The sequence below is a fragment of the Haliotis rufescens genome, unplaced genomic scaffold (assembly GCF_023055435.1).
Source record: "Haliotis rufescens isolate VD_foot unplaced genomic scaffold, xgHalRufe1.0.p SCAF_121, whole genome shotgun sequence".
Lineage (NCBI taxonomy): Eukaryota > Metazoa > Mollusca > Gastropoda > Lepetellida > Haliotidae > Haliotis > Haliotis rufescens.
The window spans coordinates 95,984-109,654 of NW_025963804.1; the positions used below are offsets into that span (position 1 = coordinate 95,984).

Here is a 13,671-nt window from a genome sequence, read left to right on the forward strand (position 1 = left end):
TAACTCTCAGTTCTGTGGAATGCTGCAAGGATCATTGTCACGTTCTCGCGACCTTGACATTTGGAACAACACTTAATATGCCAAAAAGGCTAACTCACGTACGTTTTGCATAATTATAGTTTGCGTTTTCCCAAAGGGACGAGAACGTGAGAATGTCCCTCACAACTTTCCATAAAGTCCTCAATGAAACCTTTTATGCATTACTAGCCGCCATGTACAACATACTAGGTGTCTTCTAATCTATACAAAGCGAGTGAGTGAGTATGGTTTTACGCCGCTTTTAGCAATGTTCCAGCAATATCACGGCGGGGGACACCAGAAATTGGCTTCACACATTGTACTCACGTCGGGATTCGAACCCGGGTCTTCGGCGTGACGAGCGAACGCTTTAACCACTAGGCTACCCGACCGCCCCCTATACAAAGACATGGTTACGAAGAAGATAAGGAGAATAGAGTTTCCTTTGTAAGACTTAATGGTTACCTGTAGGTAAGATATGTTGAATAATAAATCTGTCACCTCAGAACAACATTGCCTGCATTGGAAAGTCGGTGCTAAGAATAGGTTTACCCGGTGTAGATATATTAACGTTTATTAAAAGGTTCTTGGAACTAGCGATTGTGGTATTATGCACAGTCATGTTATATGACCCGGAAGATTATATGTCGACTGCGCTACGCATATATGCTCATTATCTAATGTAGAATGTATCATGACTATAGTTAGCCCTTTATCTACGTAGTCATGTCAGCTTTACAAGGTGGTATAATGTCAGTTGCGAGACACGCATGGGCAAATCATTTCAACTGTCAAGAGTAGGCAGTTGTGGTTTAGTCTCCTCGAACACCGTCACTCAACGTTACCAGGAGTTGACTGTGGTACTAAACAGGCTGTTCGAAGTACGTCTCTCAAGACACTGGAAGGTCAGCACCATGCCAAACAGGAAGGGACGTCGAACCAAACCACAGAGACTCGAAAGAGTGTACGGGCTGTTCGAGTGTCAGAGATGTAAACACCGCTGGGGCGATGATGAAGTACGTCGTTACGAAAGGACGCACGAGGTAAGGACAGTATCACTTTCAAATAGTAATATGATTTGTGTACGCCATGGATAATATATATCCATGTACATCATTGTAATAGCCTGCAAGTGTAAATATATTTCAATTGAAGTGTAATATTTCGTTGCGTGTTTATTCATTATATTTGGAAGATAACGATTTATCATTCACAAGATTGTATGAAATTCCAATAATCTATTATCAATGTATATGCATTTCTTATTCTTTGACCTTTTCTAAGTCTGTACGTGTTCTAATGATTTTAACTAAAGTTATCGCCGTCGTCATTGCATTATTTGATTTAAAAAAGCGGTTGACAGATGCAGATGGTGTGTGTTTCGCTGATGTGAACTGTCCGCGAAAAAGCTCGCATGTTTAGCATGGCCAAATTTCAGCACGAAATTGTGTACGTCCACTGTTTTATATGTAAGGAAAATCAATAATTGAAGTTGACATTACGCCTTTTAACTACTCTTTCCTGACTTAAAACATAACCTTGCTGGATACTCTGTAGTATTCAGTTACACTGCCATCTGACTACACATCGTACAATTAGCATTAGCATCTATAGTTGCAAGCAATATCAGAAACGAATTATGGGTAAATTGTCTCTGGCAATATATGCAAACGGTCACCACCTACAAAGATAAGTTGTGTCAACTGGTAGGCTATTTAGTTGCAGTTAACATAATTTTGTTTACATATTTCTTGGTTATATTTGACCACAAAACGGAAAGTAAAATCAACGTGTTTTTGCGAATTTTCCATGATCTCTCTTTTCAACAAATAAATCCCAATGCATGCAGAAATGACCAATACAATTTTGTTATTAATTTTTTATGGATGCTGGTAACACTCCGATATGAAAGATTTTCTAGTTTTGCGTTTCTTTTTTAGCAGAGTATATAACCTTGTCTGGTCTTGTCCAATATTCTAAAGCTACATTGTAGTACATGTACAGTAGGACAGAGCAACCATGTATGTCGCTTCCAGTCCATTTGTCGTGCAAGCTATACTGTTCTTCATATACAGGTATTATCTCCTACAAAGTGTAAGATTTGCGGAGAGATGAACTTTCCTCACACAACTGAGCGTCTGGTGCAGGAGCGTCAGATATGGAGCGAAGGTTTCTGGTACAATCCCTCTTGCAGACCAGACCATCATTCCTACAGGTCTTGGCGCGACAATGAACACCACTTCGACGACATCTATGAAGATCGTCAACAACCGAAACACAACAAGAAGCTCGATACACGCAACGATGGCGACGAATGTCATCAGAGATGGAGGGGAGGTTTCTGGTACAATCCCTCTTGCAGACCAGACCATGATTCCTACAGCTCTGGAAGCGACAATGAACACCACTACGACGACATCTATGAAGATCGTCAACAACCGAAACACAACAAGAAGCTCGATACACGCAACGATGGCGACGAATGTCATCAGAGATGGAGGGGAGGTTTCTGGTACAATCCCTCTTGCAGACCAGACCATCATTCCTACAGCTTTGGAAGCGACAATGAACACCACTACGACGACATCTATGAAGATCGTCAACAACCGAAACACAACAAGAAGCTCGAAAGACGCAACGATGGCGACGAATGTCATCAACCACGGAAACGAGGGGCCAAGAGAAACAAAGCTTACAATTACGATTAACACCGGATGTGGTGATGTGTACGGACCTTACTCTTTAAGGTTTAAAAATAGATTTATCGTAAATTTAAAACAAAACTGTTTCAAGTTTTCCCCCCAACTCTCAATATGACTGTTGATGAACCGTTACCGACCGGTTTATACAGACGCTCACAGTATTGACAACTGGTTTCAGTGAACTCGGTTCTATAACATTTGTAGACCACGTTATATAATACATGTTGGATATATTTTGCGAATAAACTTTCATTTGTATTATTGGGTTAACGTTAATATCTACAATACCGAAACATATCAAGCACTTAAAAAGAGTTCATTGTTCTATACAGTTATGGGGAATGAGAACTCCATTGTCGTAACTCTCAGTTCTATGAAATACATTGTAAGGGACAATCTCGCGATCCTGACTTTTGGAAACACGTTAAATATGTAAAAATTGTGAGGATTTGGCCAAATCTTCTTTCTCGCATATTTTGTATAATTATATTTAGCGTGTTTCTGTGGGTCATGAATGTCCCTTACAATATTCCATACAAATGCTTTCCGACGCCTGTCAGCCGTGTGTTACATAATGTGTTACTTAAACATGAGTGAGTGAGTGAGTATGATTTTACGCCGCTTTTAGCAATATTCCAGCAATATCACGGCGTGGGACACCAGAAATGGGCTTCACACATTGTACCCATGTCTGGCATCGAACCCGGATCTTCGACGTGACGAGCAAACGCTTAAACCACTAGGTTACCAGACCGCCCCACTTAAACATGAACATAAACATAAACTATATATAAGTACATAGTTACGAGGAAGGTAAAGGCTGTCTTGATATTGAGTGGTTAAAGCGTTCGCTCGCGTCACGCCGAAGACCCGGGTCCGTTTCCCGACATAGGTACAATGTGTGAAGCCCATGTCTGGAATATTGCTAAAAGCAGCGTAAAACCAAACTCACTCTCTCATTTATAGAACTGTGCGCCGCTCTTTAAAGCGACGATTAACGATACTGATTCTCTTTTAGCAACCTAGACTTTTTATAGCCACCTCAATACAGTGAATCTACCAGCTGCAAACGTTATTCTGTATTTTGCTTATTCAGCACATGCCACAGGATTTTTGTGACGAACTTACTAAAAGAAATTATTTGAACTTGCTCCATATAGAAAAGCTTAGGCGCCCTCAACAAAAAAGTTATCTGGTGTGCGATTAAACGTGCATGTTGTCTTGTATAAACAATTATATTTACCCTAATTTGTGACAAAATCTGACAAAAAGAGCGTATGCTCGCGTATATGATAAGTTTCTGAATTATGTATGTCGATTTTGAAAGTTCTTTTTTTTCAATTTCTATATTTATCAAGTAACAAATTAACTCACAAAATCAAATTCAACATGATTTGACCCACAAACTTGGAATGATTCCAGCATATACCAATATAAAACTGCACAGCAATTACAGGTGTTTCCTTTGGCAACGAGCCAGGGGCGTTTCCGTTTAAATTGTTGCTCAAATGCATGAGTCATGTGTTCGATAATAGTACACTGAGGTTCTAGGAAGTCGTTTTGTATGTGCGTTTTATTGTGAACAAGAGGCGATGCATTTCAACACAATTCACTGTTACGCCTTTGAAAGACAGCAAGGGAACATCCTACTTCTACTTTCGTTTTTCCATTTACCATCACATAATCTGTGTACTGGTGTAAACAAATTCTATATATGGCATGTAATATATCTACACATCTAACTCGCTATAAAATAAACTACGGTTATAACGAACTCAAAGGGGCTACTTTTTTTAGTTCGTTATAACCGTAGTTCGTAATAAGCATATATACAACAAATGGCCGTGACCAAAAAAATAAGTTCATTATATCCGTCAGTTCGTTATAAGCGTGTTCGTTATAAACGTCGTTTACTGTATATCTTATTTGTCCACTGCAGCCGGTGTACGAGCAGGACTGCAGGACATGTGACACCCCTGTCTGCCCATCCGTGTAGAGAAGCTCATCTGCTCCGTATGCAACGAAAGGGATTGCATATGTACTGAATTTGGCGAAAGAGAGAGGAACATCGACCCCAGCAAAGCACACCGATCTGACCTCTGTCACAAGTGCCAGTTAGGCTACCCCTGTCGGTAGACAGACCTCCATATATGTGATCTATGAAGTGAACTTCTGTAGTATGCTTGATAGTACGGCACAGTACTTGGTGTTATTTACATGTTACAGGTACTGATTTACAAAAAATGAGGGGACAAAGCACAATATCGGAGAATATCATTTACTGCTGTTTCAAATAAAAGAACGACATGCTATAAGTTATGATACTGAAATTCACGCTTCTAGTGTATTGAATACATTCCAAATAATGTCTGTTTCCAGGACCTCTACAAAATATACCTTTTCTACCTACGCTTCATTACCCAACAAGACCTTGTTTCTGTGTAATATCATTCCATGATTAAATCTTAAAATACACAATGGCTATTTCTTTGCTTTTAACGAACACGACATCGTCATCACCATTATTCCAGTATTGTGTGGATCTTGTTTGAGCAAGGGCTTGTGTTAGTGAGTGAGTGGGTTGATGCCGCTTTGAACAGCATTTTACTTATACCGCGGCTTGATTTTGGAGAAAAGCTCGTTTGGCGTTAAATACTCTGGTGAAAAAATCACGGATACTAAGGGTCACTACCGGCCAGTGTACACAGATGCTCAGTGTTGACGACTAATATCGGCCCTTTCATACTTTGTAGCCCTCCTTATGTAAATACATGTAGGATATGTTTGACAAATATACCTTCATTTGTAGCGTTACTTATATATCTGATATTTACTTTGTACACAGTGGTTTCTGCTGAGTAGTATGATCTCCGTTATCTGTCTTCAAGATACACCGGGTGGGGCTGGGGTGGGGATGTGGGGACGGGTGGCCCAGTCGTCTAAGACGCCGCGATTCGCTGTGCAGAGTTGCGTCCCTTGGGCACGCCAGAAACCGATGATTGAGGGTTCGAATCCCGGTTCGCCCCGATTTTGTTTCTAGGTTTGTCAGCACCATACCCGTGCTCGTGGGTTTCACCGAAGTGGTAAACGTCTGAGACCTTCATCACTCCGGCCTTCTTCCCACATTAAGCTGACACGCCGCGATATAACTGGAATAATGTTAAAAGCGGCGTTAAATCCAACTCACTCACTGTCTCACTCAAGATACACCATCCCCAGTCTCTCTGCATGAAGACCAGCACTGAGCCTGTTAATGGAATGTCATTTTGTTACTTGAAGCTCCACAATCTCTGCTATCCGAGCACATTCTGACCACTGGAGGGTTTAGTATAGAGAGAGAAATATCGGACACGGTTCTGTACAAAGTCATGCCTTCCAATGAGTGAGTGAGTATGGTTTTACGCCGCTTTTAGTGAGTGAGTGAGTTAAATTTTAACGTTACATCGGCAATATTTAAGCCATAACGTGACGAGACAAAATTTGACATTAATGATATATGTTTAAACAATATTAAAATTCTCTCGTCGAAGGACAGTTTAATAACTAGATTATCACAGATTTACGTAAAACTGTTTTGAGAGCATGTAAAAATGAATTAGGATTCACCAATACGAGATAAAAAACGGGCTAAAAGATAAAAACGAATCACCACACTAGGGACCATGGGGACTTGTACTTTGCTACCTGCATGGACCCAAGAAGGATTTACATCATACCTTGAGTTGTTGGCGATGATTGACAACATAGACAAACAACAATTAATACAACACATACGTATTCTACGATTTAAAAAAACATGGCAGAAATAAATATACTTTATTAATCAGCATCAGCCATTGTGTTACCAACGATTCCAACATGGCTGGATTACCAACAAAAACGATGTTGTATTGGCTCGTAGAAAGAACATTTAATAATTCAATAATTACAAGTGGATGTGTTTAATTGCCTGAAGACAAGAAAGAGAATTTGAAAATATGATAAATTGTTTATATTTAGATTGTTTACTAATGAACTCTAGCGCTGTTAATATTGCTTTTGATTCGGCCGTAAAATGGAACAGTTATCCGGAAGTCTGGAGATGTAGTCCTGGATTCGATGATGGTGGCGCTGGCAACTGTGTCACAGTCCTTGGATCCATCTGTAAATATAGATGTGAAAGTATCACATTTGTTTCTTAATTGATTATACTCTTGTTGATAAATACGTTGATTTGTATCCATGGTGGAGAAGACAAAATTTGGGTTGTGGCTATATTTTCAAGTGTTATTTTAGCAGCAGAAATATGATAATTTTATTCTTATACCAAGGAGCTGAGTAAGAGATGATTTTGTATGATAGAGATCGTTACAGAGAGGATTAAACACAATCGAAAGCTGGATTGGAGTCATTAGTGTAATGTAAAGACAATTTAATTCGACGTTGCTTTAGTGACGGTTCATCAGCCTTGGGCATTTGATTTCTGTTCCACTTTTTTCTTTCTGTTTTTGTTAATTTTCGGTGATGCGAGGTCAGAGGTGATGCTTCTGAATGATTCTCAGAAATAGTCGGTCGAAGGACAGACGAAGTTTGGACAGGTTGATCAGATCTGACCCTTGTCAAATCAGTCTGACACCGGACAGATGAAGTTTGAACAGGACGGATGAGTGCAACAGAGTAATTCATAACTGAAGGAGTTGTGGCTTGACAAGCTGTTTAGCATCTGCAAATAAAATGTTTCTTTCCGCACTTTATTTTCATAATTTTGGTTTCTGTTTGCCAAGTAGGGCATGATTTAGAAGATGCCATGTGTTAGCCACCACAGTTGGAACATTTGACGTCTTCATGACAATCCATGCCCTCATGGTTGGCACCACAACGCTGACAAACCACGGGGCGAGTACAGGTTTTTGAACCATGTCCATACTTTTGGCGTCTATAGCACCGGAGTGGATTGGGGATATACACATCCACCCCGATGTTAACATAACCAGCTTTAGTTGATTGTGGAACTGAAGCACGGGCAAAAGTGAATAGATAAGTTTTGTTAGAACAATGTTTGATTTTTCATCTTTGCGAGTAAAACGTTTGATGTTTACTTATTGAACAACTTGATTCTTAAGGTCAGATACAATTTCCTCTTCTGAACATATCCGCCTAGGAACGAGTCCAGTCACTAACAATGCCACGAGAAGAGTGTGTTCTGTGGCCCAATCTATTGATCTTGTAGAGTGTTTGAATGATTATTGATTGTGATTGTAACAAATAGGGCTTGACTGACACCTCGGCCTGTAATCAGCTATTGTAGGGAATCAATGATAGGCTTACAGATCAGTCGTCTCACGTCCTTGAGAGGGAGATTGAAGCGGACAGAGGGTGGATCACCCTGATTTTGACCCAGTATTGATACAGGTCCGGTGGATCAACAGTATGGTAATATATTGGTGAGGCCGGGTTGATGAATGATTATGTGACCCAGTATTAGTTTGTTTATTTGTTTAACGCTGCACTCAGCAATATTCCAGCTATATGACGGCGGTCTGTAAATAATCGAGTCTGGACCAGACAATCCAGTGATTGACACCATAAGCATCGATCCACGCAATTGGGATACGATGACATGCATCAACCAAGTCAGCGAGCCTGACCACCCGATCCCGTTAGTCGCTTCTTAAGACAAGCATAGTCGCCTTTTACAGCAAGCATGGATTGCTGAAGATCTATTCTGCCCCGGATCTTCACGGGTCGACTCAGTACTAAAAAAGATCGGTTAGATCACTTAGTATGATCTTAAACATATTTCACTAACATTAAAAGGTCAAGAGGATTGGGCAAAAGTCGCCAACTTACAATGCCCTTTCCATGAACATTTATACAGTGTATGCATAACTGTAAAAATGTCACCCAGTATGTGACTCAGTATTGTTTGGCCCGGTGTTGATAAAAGTCGGGTGGGTCATCCCTAATGTGACCCGGCATTGATAAAAGTCGGGTGGATCATCCTTAATGTGACCCGGTGTTGATAAAAGTAGGGTGGATCATCCTGTATTGGCCCGATGTTGATATAAGTCGGGTGGGTCATCCTTTATTTGACTCATTGTTGATAAATGTTAGCAAAGGATTACACAAACAGAATACACCAAACCTGCTTAATATTCATTCATTCAATTGTACATGCATATGCGACGGTGAAATAACTTCACAGGTCAACAGATAAAACAGTTTCACACCGGTGACCATCAGCTGACTGTCTTGTCACCTTTCACAATTAAACTGTAATGACCGCCCTGGCTCCACTCGTCCATCTTACATCGCTAATGTGGTTCACTCGAGTGTCGTATCTCCACAAAGACACGGAGACTTCCTTTAAGTTCCCAGTGAATAGTCGCGCGTGTGATATACAGCGCCACACCAGCTAGGGAGGGTTATATCTCTTCCCTGGTCACCTAGCACCCCCGGGACACGGTTCGCGGCGCCTCAGACGACTGGGCCACCCGTGCCCCCTGTCACAGATGACCAACTGTTGACATCGATATATGTTATCGCGCATCCACATACCACGTAAGCAGAGTGTCAGGTGTTATTCTATCCCGGTGTCTGGCGTATGCCAACTGTCTGTCTTGATGTTGTGCAACAAAACACCCGTCTCTTATAGCCATGCCCTGTACTGTTGTATATGACTCTGCTGAAATTCGAGAAGAATGTCTCGTGATAAGGTGGGCGTGGTAACTCGTCTTTCTACAGTATACCGTTACGTTTACCAGTCACATAATCTGATTTGGTCATTGCCAAGATAAGCTGTATGTGTTACATAATATATGGTGTAATCTTCCCATTTAAAACATACTGTTTGCTGCCTTTCTTAATGACGTCATAATCCCATCGCTGTTTTCTGAAAAATGTAAACAGGCATATAAATTTATTCTATATTTATTAGGGATTAATAGGTGTCTCAATGATTCAGAGTTGCGTCCCTTAGGCATGAGAGGCAACGATGATCGTGGGTTTATCAGAGCCAAATCCGTGCTCCGTGGTAAAAATCTTGACCAGTATTATTTCAGTATTTCACCACATGAAGCCTTTTCGTTTTGTTTGTTTGTTTGTTGTTTAACGCCCCACTCGGCAATATTCCAGCTATATGACGGCGGTCTGTAAATAATCGAGTCTGGACGTGACAATCCAGTGATTGATTTCATGAGCATCTTTCCACGCAATTGGGATGCGATGACATACATCAACCAAGTCAGTGAGCCTGACCACCCGATCACGTTAGTCGTCTCATGATATATGTATACTGTAATGTATACAGTTCAAAGTCTACAGTCTACTGTATACAGTTAAACATCTCACTCCCCCATTTATGTATCATATAAACTAATAAGAAATGTAAATGTTTTCCGAGAAACTGTCACATACACGTATATATTACTGTGAGGAGCCAACAACGTGTCAGCTCTTTTCTACATATCCGCCATCGTGCTGCTGTTGTCTGCTGTCCATGATGTCTGACCGACGCTATGGCTACTTCCGCTGCCCTAAGTGTAACGCCCACTGGGAGAGTTCCCATGTTTACTGCCACGGTTTCAAGGTAGGTGGTTGGTGGTTATAGAGTCTCTCTTTCAGACCCCTGAATATATATTTACTGATAAAATATTCACCCAACCCGTCCAGACCCTTCTCAGATCCAGCACCCTATAGATCCCTTTTCAGATATGAAATTCAGAAATATGGTTCCTATATAGACTTGTTTTTATTTAACCCCATACAGGACAGGGGCTTTTTTTAATCTAGCGGTTGGAGTTAGTCACTGCTGGGGTAGCCCAGTACTTAATGTGTCCGGTCGTTCGACTCCCTGCACTGCTCATGGGTTTAAAGTCTGGGTAAATTAACATATCGTTTCAACAAAATCAGTTAATAGTAGTTGCGATTGTATCTTAGACATTTATCAAAATGAGATGCCATGTGTTGATATTTCTAAATGATACACGGAATTTCGGATATATGAAAATAACTAAGGGTGTGTGATAAACTGTTTGTGACAGTGAAGGAAAGTGCATGTGAACATGCAGTATATCTGTATGTGTTATCTCTACAGGCTGTGTACGAACAGGACTGCAAGTCGTGTAAAATAGGCTGCCTCCCATATGGGGTAAAGAAGATGAACTGTTCCGTGTGCAGTAGTGCAGCGTGCACATGCACCACTGAAGACCGCAAGAAAAGGAATATTGATGTAATCAAACCTCACAGGTCTGACCTGTGTCACAAGTGCAGGTCTGGGAGACCGTGCATATACTGAGGGTGCAGCATTGCACTGAAAGTTGACTGCCTACAGCACCAGACATTAAGGATTGCCTATCTCTCCATAGATAGATGGTAATAATGATGATGATGACGAAAATTCTTTGATAATTGAAATGTCTGACAAAACCTAAACACTATCCTCCAGCTTGTGAGTTTTTATGGGTTTCTTTAGATGTTTGTAAATGCACTGTAAATATAACAATTACCTTTGTCTAATTTGCTTTTAATCCGTACGACACTTGGTTTTTGTAACGAATTTACCCAATGAAATGATTGAATTATATAATAAAACTGCAGGGCAAACACAAAATGATATTTACTTTGGCAGGTTACCAGACAATTGAGCTCTGTTCAACAGATTTATTTTTAAAAGTTGCGTCATTTGTTTGAGAACCGCACCGTGACGTTCATGGAAGTCGTTTTAGTATGTGTGTATTATTGTAAACAAGAGGCCATATACATCCATACTATTCAAAATCACTCCACTGAAAGGCATCAAGGGAAATCCTACTTCTAGTTTCGTTCTCCATCTGTTAGTCACACATAATCTGTATATGGGTGTAAACAAACTCCATATTTGGCATGTAACAGATCAATATCATTCCTTGAATACGACACTCAGACATGGGCAGTTTGCCAGGGTGTCTTGTAAAGGGAGATAACCATGGTTGCTGTTGTTCAGGTGGGCGTAAATGGACCTTAGTTCTAAAAATACCACGTACCTGCATACTGATGTCATATCTATCCATGCAGTTTATATAAATAAAACATTTCATTGCCATGATTGCTCTCTGTGTTACGTTCCTTAAATATTGTTTGGGTAACCTAGTGGTTATTGCGTTCGCTCGTCACACAAAAGGTAGGATCCTATATTAGTTTCCATATTTTCATAAACTATTTCTCTATATGAAGTATCAAACGACGATATTTTTTATTCAGTTGTACATCACCTATATTCGTTATAAACTACATGTGTATCTGGCCAGGTGATGTGAGGCGACCCAAAGTCGTTCCAGGATTCTCTGATTGTTGGTTTGAATATCAGATTCTTCCTGATTATGATCCATGGTTTGTACCTATTGTATATTGTACATGTTACACATACTGATGGACAAAATTAACGGAACACAGCACAATATCGAAGAATATCATTTACTTCTGTTTCCAATTAAAAAGACATGCAGCAGTTTGTCACTGAGGGTAATTCAGACACTGATGCGTTTAACACATTGCCAAATAGTGTCTCCTCATCGTCAGGCACTCTCCGACTTTCAATTGTTCCCCTATATTTGTTCACAGTATATACACACTCCCATTAGCCTCCGGTTGTCAACTATGTATATGCCTGACTTTTCTAAAGATTGTATAAAATTTAAGAACCCAATGGGGATGCGAAGGGGGAGGGGTTAACTATGAGACAGAGAACCATAAACGGAGATGTCCAACTATCAATATGACTGTTGCTTGATGAACCATTACCAACCGGTTTATACAGATGCTAACAGTATTGACAACTGGTTTCAGTGAACTCGGTTCTATAACTCTTGTAGACCGCGTTATATAAATACATGTTGGATATATTTTGCGAATAAACTTTCATTTGTATTATTGGGTTAACGTTAATATCTACAATACCGAAACATATCAAGCACTTAAAAGAGTTCATTGTTCTATACAGTTATGGGGAATGAGAACTCCATTGTCGTAACTCTCAGTTCTATGAAATACATTGTAAGGGACAATCTCGCGATCCTGACTTTTGGAAACACGTTAAATATGTAAAAAATGTGAGGATTCGGCCAAATCTTCTTTCTCGCACATTTTGTATAATTATATTTAGCGTGTTTCTATAGGTCACGAATGTCCCTTACAGTATTCCATACAAATGCTTTCCGACGCATGTCAGCCGTGATACATAATGTGTTACTTAAACATGAACATAGGTAGGTCAAGGCTGTCTGAATATTTATTCCCAAACTAATAATGGATTTACGCAGTAGCTCATTGTATAACCTGACAATCACATTCGTAGAAATGGCTATTCCAGTTTCACTTTTTCGATTTGGTTTGTCTTCAAATGTTGCGTGTACAGTAAATGATGTTCCAGATGTCAGGTCAGGTCAGCCAGACTCAGTTCCTGTTCTCGCCTCCGTCACCGTCTACTGTTGTCTAGTATTGTCTGGATCTGCTGTCCAAAATGTCTAACCGACGCTATGGATACTTCGAGTGTGATAATTGTGGTTCATCCTGGGAGAGTGCCCATGTCTACTGCGATGGTAGAGCATGGGCTTGTGTTAGTGAGTGAGTGGGTTGATGCCGCTTTGAACAGCAATTTACTTATACCGCGGCTTGATTTTGGAGAAAAGCTCGTTTGGCGTTAAATACTCTGGTGAAAAAATCACGGATACTAAGGGTCACTACCGGCCAGTGTACACAGATGCTCAGTGTTGACGACTATTATCGGCCCTTTCATACTTTGTAGCCCTCCTTATGTAAATACATGTAGGATATGTTTGACAAATATACCTTCATTTGTAGCGTTACTTATATATCTGATATTTACTTTGTACACAGTGGTTTCTGCTTAGTAATATGATCTCCGTTATCTGTCTTCAAGATACACCGGGTGGGGCTGGGGTGGGGATGTGGGGACGAGTGGCCCAGTCGTATA

The 13,671-nt window shown here is 40.4% G+C and overlaps 2 protein-coding genes across 4 annotated transcripts; both read left to right on the forward strand.

The window, feature by feature from the left end:
* Nucleotides 1-627: 627 nt before the first annotated feature.
* LOC125378509 lies at nt 628-4,947 on the forward strand. Of its 3 annotated transcripts, none has more exons than XM_048393902.1 (3): nt 628-1,061; nt 2,094-2,765; nt 4,660-4,947. In XM_048393902.1, the coding sequence occupies exons 1-2, from the start codon at nt 789-791 to the stop codon at nt 2,724-2,726; spliced, it is 906 nt and encodes a 301-aa protein (XP_048249859.1). In that variant the 5' UTR covers nt 628-788; the 3' UTR covers nt 2,727-2,765; nt 4,660-4,947. The 3 variants fall into 3 exon arrangements, with proteins under 3 accessions (XP_048249859.1, XP_048249860.1, XP_048249858.1); XM_048393903.1 differs by having other exon boundaries at nt 2,094-2,744; XM_048393901.1 differs by lacking the exon at nt 4,660-4,947 and having other exon boundaries at nt 630-1,061; nt 2,094-2,978.
* A 5,131-nt stretch (nt 4,948-10,078) lies between these two features.
* Nucleotides 10,079-11,176, forward strand: LOC125378512 (zygote arrest protein 1-like). Its single transcript, XM_048393906.1, has 2 exons — nt 10,079-10,287; nt 10,795-11,176. The coding sequence occupies exons 1-2, from the start codon at nt 10,090-10,092 to the stop codon at nt 10,993-10,995; spliced, it is 399 nt and encodes a 132-aa protein (XP_048249863.1). The 5' UTR covers nt 10,079-10,089; the 3' UTR covers nt 10,996-11,176.
* The last annotated feature ends 2,495 nt before the right edge of the window (nt 11,177-13,671 follow it).

Coding starts and splice junctions, on each gene's coding strand:
- LOC125378509 (XM_048393902.1), top strand. CDS start 789: ATGGGCAAATCATTTCAACTGTCAAGAGTAGGCAGTTGTGGTTTAGTC. Junction 1,062..2,093: donor GTTACGAAAGGACGCACGAG/GTAAGGACAGTA, acceptor CTTCATATACAG/GTATTATCTCCTACAAAGTG.
- LOC125378512 (XM_048393906.1), top strand. CDS start 10,090: ATGTTTTCCGAGAAACTGTCACATACACGTATATATTACTGTGAGGAG. Junction 10,288..10,794: donor TTTACTGCCACGGTTTCAAG/GTAGGTGGTTGG, acceptor TTATCTCTACAG/GCTGTGTACGAACAGGACTG.